Genomic DNA, 25,513 nt, shown 5'->3' with positions numbered 1-25,513 from the left:
CTGTATCCGCCACATTGGAAAATTGACCGAATATTGGTTAGGTCGCAGTACACCAGTGATTCATTTTGATGTGCGTCCCACGTGCCAGACGCACGTTTCTTTCTGGGGACGCATCATTCTCAAACATGTGCGTACTCGCGACGCATTGTTTAAAAAGTCCGATTTTCAACATCGTCAAAGTTGTACATGATACGGAGTTCGATTCGTGGAGATAAGCGAAACACATGTTAACACCGTTTTGAAAAGTAGAACGGAAGTAACATTCCTAAATTCAGAATGTAATACGCGTATTTTGATTAGTTGAAATATATCAATTATCCAACGAGTTATGGCGTTTTATTAAAAGTTCATTGGACGCTTAATTTGCTGTCCCGGATGGTAAACAAAGAAAATGCCACCCAAAAAGGTTTTCAAAATTGATCCTCAACAATTTAAACTCGCTCAGTGTGTAGATATTTATCGATAACGCAGCCTCGATGTTAAACATGTGATTAAATGTGAAGAATAAACGGCAGAAAACACATTTTGTGTTCGTCTGTTGTGAGCGCAGACAGTTACATTGTAAAGCGATGTTATTATACTTTTCTGGATTAATTGATCATTGTTGTTTTTTCTCTAGTGACAATTAAAAATGTGCAAGTTCTGAAATAAATAGCATCTTTTATTTTTATACGGTACATACATAATAGTGATACAGATTGTACAGCATTCGCTCCTATGTAACGTAGAATGTAAGTACATATAACAACACAGACTTCTGCTGTTCATACTGCAGGATGTGAGAGGGGTTTTTATGTCTAGAATAAGGTCTTGACCAAATTCAGGAATAGTTTAACTGTAGGGAACCATGACAAACTTATGAGAGTGAAGTTGTGCAATTTTGTCAGGAATGAATTTATGGAAAAAGCTCTCCCTGTTTGAAGAAAAAACAAGGCGAGATGGCTATACACCTTAAACAGGGATCATATTTTCCCGCAACATCAATCGGTCCGGATATAAATGGGGAAAAGTATCCGAAAATGTGTATCCGAAATCATGACAAATTACGTTAATATATATACCATTGATTTTGCCACTCATGAAGGTGGTATAATACATGTACAAGTAAAATTCCGTTAGGCATTTTTTTTAAACGGAACGAGTTTTCTAAACTGGTTTTATCATTTGGTATTTCATTGTTGTTTCGTGTGCTGTTTTATCAGACTTTTTTCATGGTTGTCAATATTATTAATCTGTGTAAGTCTATACCGATGTTATAAATTGTTGTTGGCTCGATAATATCTTACAAACATGCACTGAACCAAACAAATGTCTGTGCGTAGGTTGGCTACTGACAACAACAAACCAAATAATTAAGAAATAATTTGTTGTCAAATAACCCACGTCCGATAGTTTAGATGCGTAGGGATATAATCACGAAAGCGAAGCATTTGAAACCACGCATCTAATTTTCCGGTCGTGAGGTATTCGACAACAAAGTATAAAGTACACGAATTATTTCGATTCTTACACGGTTTTACTAAAGATTTATTCAATGTATATTATTTTTCTTGTGTACTATTTTATGTGAAGTTCCGCCCATAAAAATTACTTTCGGCTGTTCTGTCGATCAGATCTGCGACTTTCATTCATAATTATATTACAGGATTATTACGCTGGTGGAAAATGTATCGGCATGTTTTGTTTAGTTTCAGCAGTGTCCGACAAATCCATTGCCCGGATCCCGGGGGCTACCGAAATTTTTCATCGGGCAACTGAAATTTTCCAGCTGACGCCCGCCGGGCTACTATAAATCTATAAGAGCGGTAGCCCGGTTTATTGACAGACATACGTAGAATAAACACGCTGACCATGTGTTTGTGCACTGTGTATTGCTTATAATCCGATAACAAAGTGCAGTCAATTATCTAATCAGTAACCGATCACTTGCGGTAGTGTCTTAAACAGTAACAGTGTATTTTATTCATCCAATCAGAATCAACATTTGTCGTCTGCTAATAATATAATGAGAGCCGGTTGGATAGTTGGCGCACATGATGCAACATCATTTCGCAGTTTGGAGTTCTTTGTTAACCACAACAATGAGTAATAGCGACAACGTTTTTGATGTCGTTAAATATCCAAGGACGCCAAACATTAAATAAATCAAAACAATAGCGGATTCTTCAAAACGGTAACGAAACCGAAAATGAATATTACTGACAACTTTGTGAACGCGGTTAACACCTGCTAATTAGTTTGCATTGTCAATTAATAATTTGATTAATCGACTGTTAATCAATAAGCCCATATATGCCCGATTTATATTTTTAAAACCAAATTATGGGTGGGTAATATAGACGATATGAGTCATAAACACAAATGTTTGAAATTTTCTAAAGTGTCAAATGAATTTCGGCATATGGTTCTATTTAAAGATATGATGAAATAAGCTCCCAATCAGGACCGTTGTATTGCAACATGCGTAAATAACCTGCCACAGTTTGCACGCGTTGTGTACAGCTATTTTAGGTTACAAAATTCTACATTTAAGAAATGAATTTCTTTGTCCTGATAAAAAGCGCGCGAAAATTGGCGTGGGTGTATTTAAATAAAAATTTCGTAGCTGGTACAACATTGAGATCATTTAATTTCCATTAAAAGTTTCGTTGTGAATTTCAACTAAAGTACCGGGGTATCTCGCAAATTATTTGGCATTGCCATTTTCTTTTAATAAAATATCATGTTAACACGCTGTATCGTTACCGTTACGCTGTATCAGTTCCTTCATTATTGAAACAATTATTGTATTGTATACTGACTGCACACTGATGCAATACGTAAATTCGGACAGTACTTAAAGTCGGACACAAGTAAATAAATGATTTAATACTCTTGATTGCTTGAAACTCGGTATTTGTTGTTAAAAAGGGCAATTGCATTGATTAACACCATACGAGTCAATCGTATTGATCATCTAAACGCTTTATTTACGTTTACGACTTAACATGCTGTCCGAATTTAAGTACACATACATGTGCCAAACATGTAATATCTACATGTAGTATATGATTTTCTTTGGTACAATTACATTTAAGTACACGGTGCCTGTACTGTAACATTAATTTACGATATTGACTGTGTACATCAGACTACTTGCTGTTTTATGTATGTATGTATACATATTATGTATATAATATGTAAATGAAGAAATAAAATAAAGATGAAAACCTGCCTCTTATCATTTTGTATGAAAATTTTATGGGCTACCAAATATTTTTATTGGTAGCCCAGTGGGCTACCTGAAAAATAAGAAATTTGTCAGACACTGGTTACAGCGCGTGCATTCAGACGCGTCTTTTCGGATGCGTCTTTTATCCGCTGTTCACAAGTTTTTGATTCTTGGTCTGACGTGATATAAACTGGTCCTGACCGGTTTAGAGACTGCAGCGAATGGTTTATCACACCTAATCGAGATAAGGATGTCATTAGGGTGTGTAAGCATGTACACTGTGTAATCGATTTCATGACATGGGAATTTTAGTAGCAAACAGAATCGGACCGACTGTTTGGGATTTTCAATCGGTCTTTCATGACCCCAATCGGTCTAGGACCGACAAAACCGAAAAAAATATGATCCCTGACCTTAAATACATTATGAGTGTTATTACACTAAATCTGTATTGAAGGTGTAAACCTTTTGACCAAAGCAGAAATTGTCTTTTGTCACACTGTTTGAAAGGGATAATTTTACCAAAAAATTATAAACAGTCAGTCCAAATTGTTAAATAAGTTAAAAGTTCTCTGTTTAAGATGTTATATGTTTCACTGTTTGTTATTTAAAGTAAAACAGATAAAGATTTTACTTGCTATAAACCTATTTCTTTTTTTTTAGCTGTAAAATTGCATAAAAGAGCCACTGGCTAAGGCGTATCATGTTAAGTAGATTATTTGTAACGAATTTACAAAGACACAATCTGGGACCCATTGTTTTCAGTTTGGACCCATTGTTTCAAAATATGCGAGTCCCAGGGACTCATTGATGTAGATTTCAAAATGAATCACTGAGTACACCAATATTTTGCACATAGGGGAATCACTGAGTACACCAATATTTTGCACGTAGGGATATGTGCTCCAGTCTAAAGTCGATAACGATGTGGTATTCGATACAGAATACACTGTTTCAAATTTAAACATAAACATGTCAGCGAGAAAAGTGTGTTGAAACATCGTCGTGTTTTTATAGGGTGCATGCAAAGGATAACATCCGTAGGTCGCCATTCAGGTAAATTTAACATGTTTAGGAAGTTAATTCATTATTTTCCTCAATTTGTCTCGAACAACGTCTGTTTAGTGAAGCGCACGGATTCGCTGCGCTGAACTGCACCCATGTTTATGAAGGGGTGCATATGGACTGCCAGAGCCACCATAGCAAAAATTATTAAAGGCTCTGGGAGTCCGTTGATTTTTTTTTTAATTTAACGTGTCAATTCACCTTCTGTGGTGCTTTATAACTCAGAGAAAAACAGCGTCAAAAGACGTCATTTGGTGCGCTATGACTCTTAAAAAAATCCCCCAGTCATTTAAAAATATATTTTTTTATATTGTTTAATTGTTTTAAAACTTTTCCGCACAGATAGTAAAATCCCGACTCGAACGATTCCCCAATTCATCCGTTTCAACCCGACTCTATTACTGTATACTTACTATTTTTCAAGTTTCTATTTATTACCAGATAATCCCGTTTATTCCGTTTTTATCAATCTCTTTCTGGTAAATACTTACGATAAAAGCTTTCAGTTATTTCTTTAACACAAACCTTGCCATTTTTAAGTGACTATTTATAGATTTGATGAAATATTGCCTCTGAATATGCGTCAATCCCCTGACCTGTTGTGTGCTTGTTAAAACGCTCAATACACGCCATTTGTATGCAATAGAAGCGACGTTGTACATGCTGCATAATTTTCGCGGTCTTTTAAATTGAGAAAAAGATTCGACACAAAATAAATTTGCACTGCTAATTTGAAGCAAAAATATTTAACGTTGCGGTAACATTTACATTCGGAAGTGTGTTTCGGATTAAAAACGCGTGAACATCGACTTACGGTAATAGGTTTCGGATTACAAATTTAATTATTCCCATTTGAGATTTCAACAAATATTAACTGTTGCGTTATAAATTCAACGATAATTTGTTTACACACTTTACGAGTCGAATAAATGTTTTGACGGAATTATGCATGAAATTCACGTTGTCCACGAGGATCACGGCCGGTTGCCATCATCAGTCTTCTAACTATCGATTATCGGACGAAACATTTACAAGTGTGCGTAATTAATTCAACGAAAATTTGTTAAAGCGCATTACGTGTCGAATAAATGTCCGAAAAACGAGGTGAATCAGTTCTATAAATGGACATGTTGAAATATACATGTACTGGAATTAAATAAATTGTTCTCACATAATTGTAACCGGGAGTCATTTGCACAACTTACTCGCTATAATAATTAATTGTTTACCACTTGCAATTAATTTCTCGTATTAATTATGAGCATACATGCTATATGTCCCGGATTGTCCGGAAATCTGTCAAATGTCCCGGAATTTACTAAATCCATATATATATGTACCTTATCTTAGGCTTAACTGCACCTTTAATCTGTGTATATCTGCAGCGTCTCCATGACAATGCCTACCCGAATAGGCAGACTACGCTACGTGTCAAAATCGATCAATTAACAGGGGTCATGCTATCATATTGATTGTCTCACGTTCGCGGTCAAACCGAAAAGGCGGCATTGTTTAATGTGGTTGTTAATTGACTTTAATCTACTACATCATTATTTCCCGCTGCGTAAGGGCAAAGGATAGTTGTTCACACATCTGAAGTCCGACATCGCTGAGGAAAAAATTAAAAGCAGTATGTATTGTGAATTTATTTGAGTTGACGATCTAACGTTACTGTATTGTTGTATTTTTTATTATATAAATGTTATAAATGAATAAAGGCGTATCAACAACTACGCGTTACACACCGGTCTTAAAACAAAACGCAGTGACGTCACCATCTTTGTTTAGAACGCTTACACTTTAAAGAAAACACGTGACTTGTATCTAGTATTAACGGAAGTAGTAACGTTTATTTTGACGTTAATAGATCAAGTGTATTTCGGATAGGCTTTCGAACTTTTGCAATTAACGATGCGAAAAAAACCCATACCAAAAATGCATATGTTTATAAATATTGCTACATTTTATACATGTCCCGGAAAATCGGCAAAAGTCCCGGACAATTTAACTCAATGTCCCGGAATTGGTCTGAAAAATTATGGCATGTATGATTGTGAGTCATAGGTTACACTTGTTTACAGTAAAAAGGTGTGATGATGATGCCCGAAACCGTCTTTAATGTTCTGTACTGTACTAATTACCGGTTTTATATTACTTAAATGGTACAACTTCTTGCTAATCAAGCTGCGATAAACTCTTACTTCATGCCCGACGTCAACTTCATGCCCGTTGTCAATCAAAAATAATGGTCGATAGTTAACCCCGCCCTCATAAGCAATAGCGTAACCGATTGGACGATGAACTTCACAGTTTGACGACTGGAAAGCTACCAGATACATCCTTGTCAGCATTTAAATGACCGTGTAATGTGGCTAGAATAATCGATACGCGCGTCATGCTATTCTCTTATCAGTGGATTATCCATTACCCCATGTGGTGTTTATGGCGATTACTTGTGAAAGAAGGTACCGAGGTACCGAGTGCTCTTTTAAAACAGGGAATATTGATACACTGATAGGGAAACCTTGATTTTTTTGGGCAATCTCCACTTTCTTTTACTGAAGAATACACTGATCGGAAAATTTCAAGTGCCCCGGGGACTCTGATTTCGAAATTCAAGCGCCCTGGCAAGGGGCGCTTAAATGGCCTGGGGAAGACCCTGACCACGACGACTCCACAATACAAAATGTCACGAAAGAACACTTAAATGTTTACTGATCTTAACAGTATCAAATATATTAGGATAAGATTTTTAGTCATAGAAGGATTTCCTTATAAAAAATGTTAAAAAACCATTTTAAAACAGCCGATATCTGTTCATATTTGCACCTTTCAGTCCTATTGGCGAATATGAGTCATATACGCACTTTATTCGTACCACCATTCACCTGTCAATAATACCCGCAAGGGGAGTTAGACAGTATAGACAGATAGATAGACAAACTAAATCAGCACACTCTTAAGGACTGGTTACACTTGTTCTTCCTGAATGCTTTGAGCTTTTATTAGTACATACCTACAATTTAAGTTTTTCATGGTAAAGACAAAATCTTTGATAGTTCTTGTTGAATGCATTGCGCTTTTATGAGAACATACATTGGAGGAAAACATCCCTTAGTGACCAATTTTTGTATGGTGTCCTTGTATCGAGCAGGTCGTCCTATTGATCATTTTATTTACATCAAGAACAAGACCCTCATTGTGACATAACACACATGGTTTGCTTGAAAATAAATATAAGCACATACAGAATGAGGAACAAACAGGTATAAATTCATTTCAAAAGCAAATAATTCAATTAAATAAAAATTCACTAAAACACAGTGATAATTTTAGAAATCAAAAGTATGAGTCCTTGGGACTCGTAGGTTTTAACTCTATGGGTCCCAGAGAAAAAGTATGGGTCCCATCTATGAGCAGAAGAAAAACATATTGCATCAGGTTATTTCAACATTTTAATTAGAGCTTCAACGATTCACCAACAATTGATTCGATTTCGATTTCAGACACTCCGATACAGATTTTTTCGATTCGATTCATCCTCAAACCTAGTTTTATCATATACTGTGAAACCATTATTATTCGTCCGACATTAATTTTCGCCTTTTTCGTCCTTCGACCGATGGACGAATTCAAGATCCGGACGAACAATCATGTCCCATATTTGAAACAAATAAGACTGAATTACCGTAGGCATGAGGCATTTAAATCCAGCGTAATCCACGCATATACAAAGGGCTCGAAATTAACACTCGCAAAATGTGAGAAAAAAAGATTGCAAGGTAAGTTATAAGCCACTAGTGTTTTTTGCAAATAAAGAAATAGTGAAAAAAAAACGAGTTATATTGCTTAATGCGTTCGACGGCGTTAACGCTAAACCGTAGGTCAATTTTTTGAACATCCGAATACCCATATGCAGAAGCGTGCACCTTATTTGTTGACTGGTATACTTAAAATACAGATACACAGATGGTATTGATACAAAGAACATGAAACAGTCGACTATTCACACTCAAGTTAAATCCGGTTTTGACACAAAGGGGTGTTCATTATACAGTGTACTGACAACTGACATTTCCTGTAAAACGCGAATGCAATAAGGCTGTATCGAATGCGTCGACTTCGTTTAGGTATAATAGTGTTGATTAGCGCTAATTGTTAACAACTTTATTACCCATTGTGTGTATTGTGTTTTTCAGGGGTGTTGCAGATTATACGGCCTACACGCGGCGAATCCGGATTAAAGACAATACTATTTAACGCAATTAAAATATGACGATGTGATCAACATCTGACTGAAATATATTCTGCGCTTTGTTACAAATTAATAAAGAACATTTTGATTTGTGTTTAGTTGTTTGGTTTTAACTGCATCTACTATTTTTGTACATATACATAAAAACCCGTACCTTTGGTTTATTTACGATTTTTTCGCAACCGCGTATTACATGTATTACAAACAAATCGGACGTGTTTTTTTTTTTCAAAACCAGAAATGGACGAATTTAAGAGCGGACGAAATAGTCATTTTTATGAAAAGGGCGAAATTTTGTGCCGACGAAAATAAATGGTTTCACAGTATTTACTCTTCTGTCTCAAAATAAACATTTCTGTTCAAATGTGTTGCATACCTAGATATCTTTGGCATTTGTCAAACTGTGTGTTTGTTTGATATAGTTTGTTTGGTTCAATGGTGTTTTAAAAACTGTTGAATGTGTGTTAAATTAACATTTGTAAGAAATATTTTTAAAGAAACTGCCAATTGTCTTACAAACTATGTCAATATTTCAATAAAACACATAAAAAGAATAGCAAATTAGGACTCAATTTTAATATAAAAAAACTTCTGACTAGAAGATTGTTTTTGACTACACAATAATATAAAAATAAATAGATAATCATAAGAACATCTGAAATCAGTGGAGTGATAGTACTATCACTCTTATACTTATACCCCAAACCGCTACAAGCATGTCTACCATTGTGCCGTGACAGCATCACCTGTTACCTTTAGGACAAATCACATTCTCTAATAAACTTAACAAATTCCTGACAGAAACAGAACTACTTTTCTGGCTGGCGACTTGAGTAGTTGAACTTGTGCTATGTCTTAGTCTTGCTAAATCAACGTTATGTTTGCGTTTGACATGTTGCATTAGATTAGCGGTTGAGCCGGACTTAGGGGTACGCCACATCCGTGAAGCACAGCTTACACTTTGCTTTATAGGGAGGGCTACCATCCCGAAACACAAAGTACTGCCACACTTTTGATTTTAGCTTCTTAGGCACATCTGATAATTTCAATTTGTTGGCCACAACTTGTTCAGCCATTTTGACGCTTTTTCCGAAAGTAGACCTAATGCGCTTATTGATTGGATGACTAAAGAAATAAGCAACCAATCGCGTGCATCGTAATTACAGGTAAAGATAAAGCCTACACCTTTGCGTATCAAATAGTCAGAATACAGCGAGCTTTGCATATCTATGTCTATAAATATCTATATGTTAAAGAATCGAATCGAATTTGGTAGGTTTGGTATCGAATCAACACATTTCGAACCGATTTTCGATGCAAAGGATCGAATCGTTGCAGCTCTAATTTTAATGAAGTCACATGGCTATATCTAGTCCCATTAAACAGGAAACTTTAAAAGGCATTTCAACAGTTTTATGACTAGATTATTTTCAAGACTTAAACAGGCAATTAAACAGGAAACTTTAGAGTCTGTAACGGCAGATATGAACGTTTATCAACAGATGTTTACAAAAAATAAAATGTTTGAATTATCAATACAAATATGCAAAACTGTCTTTGTTTGTGTGTGTGCACTTCTACATTGAAAGCTTTCTTTGGGCTGTTGACCACATAACGGATAGCTGGTAAACGAGGTTTTTCGCGGGTAACGGTTGGTGTGAACTGGGACTTATGGTTGTTTTCTAGTTTGGTCTGTATTTTTAGGGCCTCCATTGTACATCACATTCACGCGTATGTAGTGCGACAATCAATAACCCAACTTGACCTTTATAATAGATGAGCAGTTTTATGTCAATACTTACATATCTCAACGACTGTTGCCATAAAGATGCAGTGTAATTAACATAAAAAGTTTCCTCTTTAAAGTTAAAAACAAAGCACTACGAGTTTTTATTCATCATTCAAATTGAAAGCCCAGCTTTCCCAGAGGAAGAATAACATGATTTCTTATTTTCGCATGTGTTACATGAAATGCAGGAGGACTGTTTATTTGTTGCTAGTAAATTACAAAATTGTCAGAAAAATATAGTGCTATGCAACCCATGCTCCGTATCATAATGAAGCTTCCTATTGTTGAATACAAAATTAAGCTTTCCAATGGCCCGGATTATTGATTGCACAATAGTAAAATGGAGGCCATTTTCGGTTGAGGTCACAATGTACTAAATAGTTTCCCTATATAATTCAATGTAAAAGCGACAACTTTAAGCCAAAATAAATGCAACATTTTGCACATAGAGACCCCCATAACCATACCTTTTCTTAAAGGCTATTCTAAGCGGAATCGATTTATGCAATAAAAAAGATATGTCATGTTCAATGCAAGAAAGAACTTGACACAAATCAATATCAACTGTTTTTGCAACTTTTTTTTCGGCCGTTTCTTGGTGGAATGTAACCTTTTACAGTGCAATGGTTTACTTTAGTCTTCAAGTTTATCATATTTCAGGGATTCAGTAGTGAACGCCTATTAATGCCCTACCATTTATATCTCCGAAAGATAACACCCGAAAAACAGTTAAAAGTGTAAAACATGCCTTCCTGTCAACTATGATATTTATTTAGAGAGTACAGCCCTACATGAAACGGTTATTTATTATATTGTAACCTTGATTTGCAAGTTTTTTGGTCTTAAATTCTTTTTTTCTCCATTCATGAAATCTTTTTTCAGTATCATAATTTATACACTTTTATGATGTTTGAGTCCCTTGCGATTTCTATGCGTCCAGGACGCAGGACGCAGACCTAAAATTATCCCTGAAAAAAACAATCCAAATTTTCCATATTCCATACGCTATCTGTCCTTTTCATTACGTTTTCACATTAATTTTAAAGTGACAGAAGCAGATGACTGCGCTGGTGTTAGTACAACAATTTCATGTATTTAATTTATTTTCAAAGAAATACTTTCACTTTATTCTAATTCTCAGAAAATGTTGCATGAAAAATAACTGCACGCATGTGTCAGTTGCAATGTTCAGTGGGATTACTCCATCTCTATTCAGTATTGGACATTTATTTTTGGAAATCTTTTGATAATAAAATATATGTTGTTTTTTATTTGAAAAACTGTTGAACTTTTCTGTTCATGAAATTCTTGCAGTGATTTTAGTTGCTTTTATTTGTTACAGCCTGTGCCATTTGAATTGGGAAAATTAGCGCGATAAATCGTGAAACTGGAAAAAAGCGCGATTAACCATGAACTCGGGAAAAATTAAGCGTTATAAATATGATCATAAGTAACAGAATTAATATTGTTTTAAGTGCATGTTCATGGGGTTTTCTAGCCATTTTGGGAAAAGGAGTCTGGTCAAATTGGGACTTTTAAATCAATAAACGTGGCAAATTTAGGAATTATTTATCAACAAAAAGTACTTAACTTTTAACTTAAGTTATATATATTGTAGGATGTTTAAAAAATAAAGTTGAGATCTAGAGTTCAGAAATCATTATTAAGTCATAAGAGACTTCTTTCTTTAAAAAAAAAAAAATAAGAATTTTATTTTTGGGATTTTGGATTTAAAAAAAAAATTTGGTCAGATTTTGGGGAAAAAACGTGGAATATTGCGATTGGGGCCGAATTTATGGGTAATTTTGAGCAAAAAAATCACTGTCTTCAGAACTTTTATGCTCACATATTTAAAAAAAAGACCAATTGAACAGATAGTTAGATAGTGATTTCAGAAAATCTGATACTTTTTTTATGCCCCCTTTGAAAGAAAAGGGGGCATATAGTGATCGGACTGTCCGTCTGCCTGTCTGTCAGTCTTTCCGTCAAACTTGACTGAGACTTTTAAAACTTGGTTTCAAGGTGTTGGCGGTGCAAAGATACTTGGCTGACCCGAAACACTGGGCACAGGTTGGGATATGTGATGGAAATCAGAAAGATATGGTCCTGGATGTTATAGAGGTTGTACTGACTGATGGGGAATACAAGGTCAAGGTGATACTGGCTCCAGAGCTTAACAGCCTCATACAGACATGCCAGGTTAGTGTCTCTTAGTCAAGTTATGCAGGGGTCTCACTAGGATTTTAAAACTGGAGTCTTAGAACTCCTTGCTTGGTAAAAGTAGGAGTTCAAAAGGTAAAAGTAGGAGTCCAAAAGGTAAAAGTAGGAGTCCAAAAGGTAAAAGTAGGAGTCCAAAAGGTAAAAGTAGGAGTCGAAAAGGAGCCCCTTGAATATTGCACATGACTTCAAATTTTCAGAAAAAAAATCTAATAATAAAATTAAAAATTTTTGTTGGATTCGGTGGCATATATCGATTTTAATTCACTCGTGATCATAGACTCGTGAAAATATTATTTTTTGTGATCACTCGTGAATTAAAATCGTTAATCCACCGAATCCAACAAATTTTATTATTATTTTATGCTTTGTTTCACAGTTAATATACATTGTTTAAGAGTTAAACTAAAGAATTTCACTGAAATAATGATGTCATTTCGTCAAAAAAATTACATCATTTCACAGTAAACAGTGAAAATTATTGATAATTTTCACTGATAATTTTCATTGTTTGAAACAGTGAAATTATCAGTTTTAATTCACTGATATTTCTCTATAAACCACCGGAAAGCATAAAATAAAAAGAATAAATATATAATAAATACATTATATAATTGTTTGTTTCATTATTAAAAACCCATAGCGCACTATTCCTTACTTGAATGTCGATTTTTAAATCTTCACTTGTTTAATACCCCTCATTACACCTTTCCCATCATAATTAATTCGAAGTAACTCCCATTTGGCTGTTTGGGGGAAACATTAACAAAGATAAGCAAACACACTTAAGTGTTAATGTTGAGTTATTGGTGTATTTAACTGAGCTTAATTTATGTATTTAACCTTTAACCTGCTATGTATGTAATAACTGATAAGCCTCATTACTGCTGAAATAATTTCTTTAATAGAGGCTGAAATTGGTGGTACAGTTTAACATGCTCCATTTAAATTATTATAAAACAAAGGTAAATAAAAAAATATATTTTTCTTATTTATCATTTATTAGCTCATCTATTTTTTGAAATTTTTTTATGAGCTATTGTCATCATCTTGGCGTCGGTGTTGGCGTCGGCGTCCGGTTAAGTTTTGCGTTTAGGTCCACTTTTCTCAGAAAGTATCAATGCTATTGCATTCAAACTTGGTACACTTACTTACTATCATGAGGGGACTGGGCAGGCAAAGTTAGATAACATAACTCTGGCGTGCATTTTGACAGAATTATGTGCCCTTTTTATACTTAGAAAATTGAAAATTTTGGTTAAGTTTTGTGTTTAGGTCCATTTTATTCCTTAAGTATCAAAGATATTGCTTTCATACTTGCAACACTTACTAACTATCATAAGGGGACTGTGCAGGCAAAGTTATGTAACTCTGACTGGCATTTTGACAGAATTATGTGCCCTTTTTATACTTAGAAAATTGAAAATTTGGTTAAGTTTTGTGTTTAGGTCCACTATTCCTACAGTATCAAAGCTATTGCTTTCATACTTGCATCACTTATTAACTATCATAAGGGGACTGTGCAGGCAAAGTTATGTAACTCTGCCTGGCATTTGGACGGAATTATGGGCCCTTTATACTTAGAAAATTGAAAATTTGGTTAAGTTTTGTGTTTTGGTCCACTTTACCCCTAAAGTATCATAGATATTGCTTTCATACTTGGAACACTCGCTAACTATCATAAGGGTACAGTAAAAGGACAAGTTGCATAACTCTGGTTGTCATTTTTACGGAATTATGGCCCTTTTTTGACTTGGTAACATTGAATATATGGTTAAATTTTGTGTTTCGATCCACTTTACTTCTAAAGTATCAAGGCTATTGCTTTCAAACTTCAAATACTTTCATGCTATCATGAGGTTACTGTACCTGGCAAGTTGAATTTTACCATGACCTTTGAATGACCTTGGCTCTCAAGGTCAAATTATTAAATTTTGCTAAAATTGCCACTTCTTTATTTATGATTAGATTTGATTACTATTTTGACAAAACTACTCTTACCTGACATACCACAATAGACTCCATCCAAACCAACCCCCGTGCCCTCCCCCCTCCCCCCCCCCCCTGAATCCCCTCTCCTAAATTTTTTTTTTTTTAAGATCATCTCACAAATGACCACCACACCCTCACACTATAACCCCCCCACCCCCAATTATTTTTTTTAAAACAGTTAAAAAACACAAATATTTATTTGTATTATTTTATTTTTGAAATACCGTCCAACCATCGCACCCAAAAATCCCCTCCCTCCCCCCCCACCCCGAAAAAAAAAAATTTGTGTTTTTTTTTCGCATTTTTGGAAGATAATGTAATAAATGTCCACACACCCACACTATACACCCCTCTTCACTCCACCCCTCCCTCCTTTGTGATTGAAATTGAGAGTCCCTTCACCTTTAAAAAGAAAATAGCGGTCTGCACCCGCTATTGTTGAAGGTTATGATGGTACTTTTATAATTTTGATTTTTTTACCTGAACAGGTTATAAACTTAAAATTGTGATAAAGCTAGTAATTATCAGTATCTTTTTAAAATTTTAAGCAATTTACAATTGAATCAAATGTATATTTTGTTAAAATTATTTGTTTATATATTTTTTTATTTTTTTATATAATCTCATATAACAGCAGTGATTCCAATTCTTACCAGTAACTGAGCCCCATATTTATTGCAAGTGTTAGTAAAATATTTATTTCAGCAGAGATTAGATTACCTCTTCCCTTTTTTTCATTCTTGAGCGTTGTTTTAATGGGCCATTTAACCTTGCAGAAGCATAGTTAAATATCAATAGGAACAAGGCAATTAATCAAGGTATCAACTATGAACAATTTCAAGAAGTCTAATGGCTCCTGACTGACCATTTCAATGTTCAACTTATGTCACAGACCCTCTATTGACCAGCCATTCTAAACATCACATTGAAACCTTTGGCATCTGGCAACTGGACACAAAGCAATGTTTAATTGAGCAATACCCAGTTATGCAAAAAGATGCAACCTTGGGACTCGAGACTCAATTGGTTTGAGATAAGCATCATTTGTTAATTTTATGGGTACAAATTATAATAAGCTTAATTAAGCGTTTCCGAGAGGCCTGGTTATCTATAAAAATTAAGCCCCTTCCAGTTTCACCGGAGCGTGTTTTACGTTTACCAGTGTTTTTGGTCAAATTTAGGGTGGAACTACGACTAAATTCCCAATATTAAAAAGTACATTTTCCCGAAGTGAAGTTTTTATGTGCCCGGATCAATCCGGGGTATATTGTTTTTTGCCTGTCTGTCTGTCTGTCATTCTGTATGTCATTCTGTTTGTCTTTCTGTCCCAAAACTTAAACCTTGGTCATAACTTTTGCAATATTGAAGATAGCAACTTGATATTTGGCATGCATGTGTATCTCATGGAGCTGCACATTTTGAGTGGTGAAAGGTCAAGGTCATCCTTCAAGGTCAAAGGTCAAATATATGGCTTCAAAGCGGCGCAGTAGGGGGCATTGTGTTTCACAAACACAGCTCTTGTTTGTATATATAATAAAACAATAAGTTATTTTCCCTGTCCAACTCCATGGGTTGAACCTTAGTAAATATAATATAAGGCCATCCTTAAAAAATTGTTTGTTTGGCATAACCCGACCAAGGTAAATTTGGGTGGGTAGGTATGTAGGGAAATTTTTTTTAGTATTTTTTTTTCTGACATTGAACTATGACATATACCAAAGGTAATTATCAAATAAAGCTCTAAGTCTTCTGGCTCATGATAAGAAAATTGGTAAAGATTTTTCTGCATGGAATAGAATTCTTTGATTAATTTTGGTAAAGAGACATCCAAAGAACATTTGTGTGAAATTAATTCAAAATTACAGTAGATCACTGAGTGGTTTAGGAGATGTTATTTAAGGACACTCTGTGACAGGTGAGCTAAAACATATATGCTGAAAATAAACAGAATAAACTATTTAATTTTAATATGCCTGTAGTAAGATGAAACATAATGGCACTGATAATTTTAATTTTTAAGATAGCTACTTGATATTTGGCATGCATGTGTATCTCATGGAGCTGCACATTTTGAGTGGTGGAAGGTCAAGGTCATCCTTCAAGGTAAAAGAAATGGCTTCCAAGTGGGGCAGTAGGGGGCATTGTGTTTCTGACAAACTTATCTCTTGTTTCCATTATATTTATAAGAATTTATTGATTAAAATAATGACATTCAAAACAATGTATTACCGGTAAATTTGTGCGGTTGTGAATTAGTCATGCATGAATTACCCCGTGTCAATATCAATCTATAGTTTCAGTGGCTTTGTTATACCAAGCACACTTATCAGTCCGTATTGTGTACTCCTCCACAATAAAATTGTGGGCAGTTAGTTCGGAAACTTTTGATGCAAACATTGATGTTGTCCTTGTGGAAATTGTGCATTTCATCAGGGACCTGTATAGGTCCCTGATTTCATGCAAAACTCAGTTATATCAAAACATTTATTTTAACTCGAGATTAAATTAAAAAGAACACACACAAACAATGTGTATCGTTATCGTCTTTAAGATAGTTAATTAATGAAACAATTACTGTAACGTATACAAATTAAACAAAATACGAATTGCCTATAAGGCGGATATATTAAACGATTTTACATTGTTAGGCGCACCTGCTGCTTCCATCATTTCAACAAGATGGCAGACTTTTGAAGAAATAAATTGGACTCGGCAAACATGGCAAATAAAGATCGCATTAACAAATTAGATCTAGACTTAGAAAAGATTAATGAAATTCCTGTGATAATCAAAGATGCATAAAATTGTTTTAGATGCTAACAATTTATTTATTGGTAATGTACTGAATTTACAATGTGGAAAAACAGTGCGTATCAAAAATGCATATATGTCTATATATTGCTATATGTATACATGCCCCGGAAAATCGGCAAATATCCCGGAAAATTGAGCTAAATGTCCCAGATTGGTCTGAAAATGTATTGCATGTATGCCGGTAATTATGGACCAAATCGGCAGAGTTGCATTCACACATGTTAATCCCTTTTGTCTAAAAACCGCATACAGCAGTCTACACAATAGGTCAGCAGACGTGCTATGCGTGTTTTCATAACGCCCAACACTTAATCCAGTTTCGTCCAGATATTCTCTTGTTTCAGTATAAAATACAATTAGTGTTTCAATAATTAATACTCACTTAAAAGACCGTAACGTTAAAGATACGGCGTGTTTGTTTTAAAATTAATTCAGAGAAAATATCAAATTATTCACGATATAAATGTGTTAAACAATACCGAAGAAACTTTTAACCGAAATTAACATGATGTTCTATGCGCTACAAAGTTTGTATAAAAAAATCAATACACGCACGCTTTCCTTGACCTTGTATATTGCCGCATAATTTTCGCACTCTTTTGTCGGGAAATATACATGATGACTATATATGAAGCATTTGTAAACGTCGTGTTAACATTAAAAAGTCGGAAGTGTGTTTCGGATTACAAATTATTTTTCTCATTTGGGAATTTAACGGAAAATTTATGCTTGTGTTATATTTGTTGTGAATTAAATATTCAATAGGTAAAATGCTTTACATGTCGAAAAAATGTTTTGATAAAATTATGCATTAAAAGCACAATTTCCAGGAGGATAACACCCGTTGGCTATAATCAGTCTCTTACGTAACTTGCCATGATTTTATCGCGGAGAATTACACTGTACGGACAGATTAATGTGGCAGGTTTCCCTAAAATTATTGATTGATACACAAAATGTAGAGACATGGGGTTATTGACGCATATCTGATTCACACTGTTGCCACCTAGGGGTGGGCCGTAAAACACACATTGTGTAAGTGACGCAAATAACAGGAAAGGATAAAAAGCGGAAAGGAAAAATTTAGCGGAAATGATTGTTGGAGCAAAAAAAATTTTTTTTTAGAAAGTAACAAAAAAAAATTCAGTCGGCACGATTTTAGTGGGTCGGTCGGGTTATGCCAAACAAAAGAATTTTTAAGGATGGCCTTAGAAACAAATTCCCAATTTTAATCAAAACTAAGTAATTTTTTCCAACCAAAGGGTTGCCTGGTTCCTAAAATGGTGAAAAAACACGGGATATAGGAGCTATGTCAACTTATGATTTAATTTGACAATGACAAAGTTGATTGTTTGTTCTCACAGCTACAGGCAGGCAGCCATATAGTCATAACATCAGCACATGTTCACTTTGATGAGACAGATATAGACAGCGGTAAAACTGTGATAGTGAAGGGGCTGACAGTGACTGGGTATGGGACCTTGCCAGGCGATAAAGGTTTGTGTTTGTTTTAATTACTGAAGATAAATTGAGTGCAATAAATCACACTTTAAACATTCGAAACAACATGGCTAGTTATTTAACATCATACACTTATTTCATGGATGCACAGTGAACAGTCAAAACTGTTTCTCAAGGTATCAGGGATGACTTTGATACTGTTGCCCGAGGCCAATAGGCCGAGGGCAACAGTTCCAAATGTCAGCCCTGATACCGAGGGACAACAGTTTAGATTGTTCACCAAGCATCCATGAAATAAGTGTTTTATTACCTGATCAAATTTCCAACATAGAAATAACAGCAAACTAAATTTTTATTTACACACAACAGTAATTGATAAAATAAATAATTTTGACTGTTTAACTGTAAAATGACGTCATTTTTTCGACGAAATGATGTCATTATTCCAGCAGGCAACAGTTCAAACTGTTGACCAGTCAACAGTTCGATATTCACCGGTAACAGTTAAAACATTGCAAATTTCTTTTTCGACGAGGAAATAGCAAAAAATAATTAATTATCATTTATATAAGACATCAGGTAATAAATTAGATCTGGATTGTGGAACTCAATTTCTAGTTGTCTTCTTAGTTGCATACAATTCAATAGCCATATAGTAAGTAAGTTTATTGTAAACAAAGGCCTCCGGCCCATAATACATCATGTATACATAATATATTTATACAGATAATACAGAGAGTTGTCCCTACGTATATATGTACAATATCATTTGACTGGAGAAAAAACAAAACGAACAAACATACTTAAACGACACGTATTATGTTCCATTTGAAAAACGTATTAACTGGTTAACATAAAAGGCTATTTTTTTAAATAACAAACTCATTTTCATTTCTTAACGGATCAAAGAAATTCAAAATAGTTTGCCTGCCATGATACCAATTATACCAATATGTTTGCCTAATTTCAGCATATTTAGACCATTAAAAAAAATACATGATATTCATCCTCTATTTTTACAGATTCATTTTCTAATTGACAATGTGCACATATTCTAAGATGTCTTGGTATTCCTAATTGTCTACCTAACTCTTTTGAAACCTGTGGCTCGAACAACGAAATCTTGGTAACGCTTGCCTGCAATGAAATGGCATTGCATTGTCTAAATATCGTGTTTAATAAACTTTTAAATTGCTTGTAAGTATCGCATCTAGAAGAATAGTTTAATAAACTTTTAAATTGCTTGTAAGTATCGCATCTAGAAGAATCATTTATGTTTTCGTGCCAGGATTGAGTTGCACAATCAGTCAGACGTTGTTTAAAAAGGAGTATGAATAAATCAATATCACCAACATCCTGTTAGAGCCAAATAAAGCCGAACCCATATTTAAAAAGAAGCCCCTTTACATCCGTAGCCCAATTTGGCCTTCCAATATCATCTAATGACTAACATTTTATAACAGTTTTTTGGATATTTTCTATCAGGCATCTAGAGAAGTTTACACCAGTATTTTATACATTTTGAGTGATAAATGACGTACATTGGTAAACGGCCACATTCCCCTAAAGCTACACAGTTATTGACCGCAGTTTTTAACACCCAGAGAGTACTTGCAAGCTGCTATTTGTGCACGCTCTATTGAATCACTATATGTGAATCCCCAGATTTCTGATCCGAATGTGAGTATTGGTGTAACCATTGCATCAAATAATTTAAAGAATTCTGTACAGCAGAAATATCCGAACGGAATTTGGTATTCTTTAATGACAAATAATGCCCTTCCTCCCTGAGCGGCTAATTATGTCCCCCTTCAAAGAAGAGAGGGTATATTGTTTTGCACATGTCGGTAGGTCGGTCTTTCCGTCTGTCCACCAGATGGTTTCCGGATGATAACTCAAAAACGCTTAGGCCTAGGATCATAAAACTTCATAGGTACAGTGATCATGACTCGCAGATGACCCCTATTGATTTTGAGGTCACTAGATGGAAGGTCAAGGTCACAGTGACTCGAAATAGTAGAATGATTTCTGGATGATAACTCAAGAACGCTTACGCCTAGTATCATGAAAATTCATAGGTACATTGATCATGACTTGCAAATGACCCCTTTTCAGGTCACTAGGTTAAAGGTCACGGTGACTCGAAACAGTAAAATAGTTTCCGGATGATAACCAGGTTTTTTTTTGGCCCGATTTTATAGCCGAAATTCGGCTATGTTCCCAATCCCAAAAAGTATACTTTTTCCCCAAAATATGGCAATTTTTTTATTTTTTTTTAGAAATAAGTGTCAATTACATCTAACAAAGTATTATATGATTTTGTTCTTTTAATTTGAATGATTATAAAAAGTTATATCAAATTAAGTATTTCCCTAATCAGTGAACTTTTAGTTTGTAATAAAAAGGCTAATGAATTTATTTTCCCAATTTCATGAAAATGCCGATAAAATTCCCAATTCCAAAGCCATGGGCTATCTTCCCAAAAAGTGGAAACCCCCCCTGATAACTCAAGAACGCTTACGCCTAGGATCATGAAACTTCATAGGTACATTGATCATGACTGGGAGATGACCCCTATCGATTTTCAGGTCACTAGGTCAAAGGTCAAGGTCACGGTGACACGAAATAGTAAAATGGTTTCCGGATGATTACTCAAGAATGCTTACACCTAGGATCATGAAACTTCATAGGTACATTGATCATGACTGGCAGGTGACCCCTATTAATTTTCAGGTCACTAGGTCAAAGGTCAAGGTCACAGTGACTCGTAACAGTAAAATGGTTTCCTGATGATGACTCAAGAAAAATTAGGCCTAGGATCATGAAACTTCATAGGTGCATTGATCATGACTGGCAGATGACCCCTATTGATTGTCAGGTCACTAGGTCAAAGGTCAAGTTCACAGTGACAAAAAACGTATTCACACAATGGCTGCCACTACAACTGACAGCCCATATGGGGGGCATGCATGTTTTACAAACAGCCCTTGTTTAGTTTTGCAGCCGACCAGCATAACTTTGGGGTATATGGAATGCCCATATATTTATAGACGGACGTTGTATTTACTGGACAATTATTGAAACACCATTTTTCATAGTGACATAATGGACCCCCATTTCTAAATACCATTACCTCAGTTTTTTTATACCCCCATTACTGGTAATGGGGGCTATATAGGAGTCACTTTGTCTGTCGGCCTGTCCCAAAATTTCATCTGATCTTCACCAAACTTGGTCACAAGTTGTATCTAGATGATGTCTAGGTCAAGTTTGAATATGGGTCATGCCAAGTCAAAAACTAGGTCATGGGGTCACTTAGTGTGTTTTAAACCGAAAGTTTGTCTGGACTATTATAAACTATGTCATTTATCGTTAGATTTTAAAATGACTTGGTACATGTGTTCACCATCATGGGACGGTGTGTAGTGTGAAAAAAGTACTTTGATATCTCCAATGTCAAGGTCACACTTGGAGTTTAAAGGTCAAATGCTTGTCTGGGCCATAACTTAGTCATTTATGGTGAGATTTTTAAATCATTTGGAAAATTTGTTCACCATCATTGGACGGTGTGAAGCGCGAAAGAATTACGTCGATATCTCGAAGGTCAAGGTAACACTTTGAGTTCAAAGATCATAAATTAGCTTGTCCGGGCCATAACTATGTCATTCATTGTAAGATTTTGAAATCATTTGGCACATTTGTTCACCATCATTGGACAGTGTGTTGCGCGAAAGAATTACGTAGATATCTTCAATGTCAAGGTCACACTTAAAGTTCAAAGGTCAAAAATGGCCATAAATGAGCTTGTCCGGGCCATAACTATGTTGTTCATTGTGAGAATTTAAAATCATTTGGCACATTTGTTCACCATGATTTGCCGGTGTGTCGCGCGACAGAATTACGTCAATATCTCTAGGGTCAAGGTAACACTTTGAGTTCAAAGGTAAAAAATGGCCATAAATGAGCTTGTCCGGGCCATGATTATGTCGTTCATTGTGAGATTTAAAAATCATTTGGCACATGTGTTCACCATCATTGGACAGTGTTTTGCGCGAAAGAATTACATCAATATCTCCAAGGTCAAGGTCAAACTTTGAGTTCAAAGGTCAAAAATGGCCATTGATGATCTTGTCTTGACCATAACTATGTCATTCATTGTGAGATTTTAAAATGACTCTCTACATTAATTTTGTTCACAGTCATTGCACAGCGTGTCATGTGGAAGAATTCAAGAGTTCAAGGGTCAAGATTGCTATAAATTATAATGGCATAATAATTCTTAAAAATTGCCATAAATTAGATTCTCTTGTTTTGTGAAGACAGCATGCAAAATAGTCTGTGTCAATGCATGTGTCAATGCGGCACGTGGGGGTATACGTTACGTCTGTGACAAAGCTCTAGTTTAGATTCAAATTCATGCTTGTTAAGGTACAATAGCATTTATCTGCAACTGTAGATTTACAGCTGTATCTGCACAATTTGCAATATCATCAGCAAAAAGTATACAAAATATGTCAGGGACACATAGAACAAGCGGAGTCAGTAGTAGTAGTTGTTGACAGAAATTGATATGGATTTTAAATTGTAAAAAGTTCCTAATAGTTTGGAAGAAAAAATGAATTTATCATAAGTTTAGAATATTATTTGAGCAAGTTTGGAAGAAAAAAATGAATTAATCATAAGTTTAGAATGTAAATTTGAGCACAACAGTTAAATGGTTTATGCAACAGGGTTTAAAATTGGTTGTTTGTACAGCCAAAATAAGACTTCTTTTCCAGTATACCCTAACTTATTATCCCCCGCCATAGGCGGAGGGATATTGTTTTGGCGTTGTCCGTCTGCCCGTCTTTACGTTCATCCGTCTGGCACTTTTGTGTCCGGAGCCATTTCTTGGAAGTGCTTTGGCGGATTTCATTGAAACTTGGTATGAGTATATATATGGATAAGAGGATGATGCATGCCAAATGGCATTGTACACCATCTGTTTATAACGCAGTTATGGGCCTTTGTATCTTAATAAAATGCTTTTTAAGCTGAGTGTCAAATATAACCCTTTTGTGTACAGAAGCATATTGGCGGTGGAAATCAATTCAACAAATTTGCTTTTTTGAAATGTGTTAACCAGACTGAATCATGATGAGTTGACATTAACTTTTAATTTCCATCTTGCCCTTTTGAATCATCACCCTTTACCTTAAAGGAAACTAGCTATTTCTATGGTAAATATTTGTATGTGTTCAGACCTGTCAAGGCTTCAGTGGGCAGATGACTGCAGCCCCCACGAGCAGACATGTTTACCCCTTACATCATCCCGGGGGTATCACGTCAGTGTGTGGTCCACCATGGAGATGTGTGGGGACTGCTGGAAAATGGAAGGTGAGGCAGAACTTTGATCTTTATGTGAACAGAAACTATTCCTGTGTTAAGCTAACATGAAAACCTTGCATGCACTTTGATTTTGGGCCAGTTGGGGTAAGGTGAAGGCCACTGTTTGTGATGCTAACCATATTTTAAGTTTATGGTCAGTAACTTCAGGTAGTATGGGAATATTATTCAGACCCAGGTTGCGATTGCATAGAGGGTCAGTTGGGTCAAGGTCACTGTTACTAAAAATATACAAATGATTTCTTCTCAATAATTTTAGTTTAAAGGGATGTATCTTTCTTTTATTTTCAGTATAAGCAGCTTATATGGAGACCATACTTGCAAAGTAATTGAATTCACTTAAATTATTTAGTAAAAATTGAATAATCTAATTTCTTTGCATCATCACATTTCTTGTTTTTTGGTATATTTAGGTACATTTTAGTACATTTTCTTTTTCAGTTTACTACAGATATTTATCTTCAAATATGTCTTTGTGATCATAATATTTGGTTACTGTCACAAAAAGTACACGATAGTATCAAAGCGAAGAAATGGCCGTAGGATATCTGTTGCTTTTAAGTTTTCTAAGTTTTTTTATGAACAAATTAATAATTCTGTGGTTTGGTTTCAATACATGTGGGAGCATTGCTTCATTTAACTAATTGAAAGTATAGCTTGCAATTATGTTTACTCCTTCATTTCACTTTTGGTGATTATCTACAAGATCTTTGCAGAAGGATAAAAAAAACACAAACCTTACGTGAAAAACGCTTGTCAACATTTCAGCAACATTATCGGGACTGCCAGAAGGAGTTGAGGCCAAGGATATATATGGCATCAAGGATCTAGCCAGGAGCTGGGGGAGTGTCCGTGCCTCCAACCCAGCACTGCTTGTCCGTGTACAAGTGAAGAGCAGGATGATACATTATGCAAAACCATCCAAAAATGACAAGTGGCCTTTTCAGGTGTGTGTTTGTGTGTTGCCACAGTGTTTTTTCTTGCCTTTTTTGGAATGAAGAGGGTCCATTTGCTTGGTGAAAAATTGCTTGTTTTGACTCAAATTGGGAAATTATTGTTGTTGATTTTTGGCTAACAAATACTTTAAAATTGAGTATACAAGTTATTTTAATTGTTAGATTCACTCAACCAACAAGGGAGGTAACTCGTGACGTCAGAGTTCAGCAGTAAACAAAAAGTGGCTCTTCATTAATTTGCTTTACATGGGTATAAATAAGGTTAACAAGCTCTTCTGATTAGATTAAACAGTCCAAAATCATCAAATCAAGATAGTAGAGACATTAATCTTTCAGAACATTTAACGGCATGTTCATTCAAGCTATTA

The 25,513-nt window shown here is 35.1% G+C and overlaps 1 protein-coding gene across 1 annotated transcript in view; it reads left to right on the top strand.

Annotated features, from left to right (window-relative positions):
* The window catches only part of LOC127871010 (RPA-related protein RADX-like), a 196,982-nt gene that overhangs the window by 5,721 nt on the left and 165,748 nt on the right, over positions 1-25,513 (top strand). Inside the window, exons 2-5 of the mRNA XM_052413625.1 lie at positions 12,343-12,519; positions 18,708-18,840; positions 24,046-24,180; positions 24,958-25,136. Coding sequence (XP_052269585.1) covers positions 12,343-12,519; positions 18,708-18,840; positions 24,046-24,180; positions 24,958-25,136 — 624 coding nt within the window. The remainder of the gene's footprint in view (positions 1-12,342; positions 12,520-18,707; positions 18,841-24,045; positions 24,181-24,957; positions 25,137-25,513) is intronic.

This window comes from Dreissena polymorpha, chromosome 3 (genome assembly GCF_020536995.1).
Source record: "Dreissena polymorpha isolate Duluth1 chromosome 3, UMN_Dpol_1.0, whole genome shotgun sequence".
NCBI lineage: Eukaryota > Metazoa > Mollusca > Bivalvia > Myida > Dreissenidae > Dreissena > Dreissena polymorpha.
Note: the sequence above shows the minus strand (reverse complement) of the source record. Positions and strands in the feature narration are given on the sequence as shown.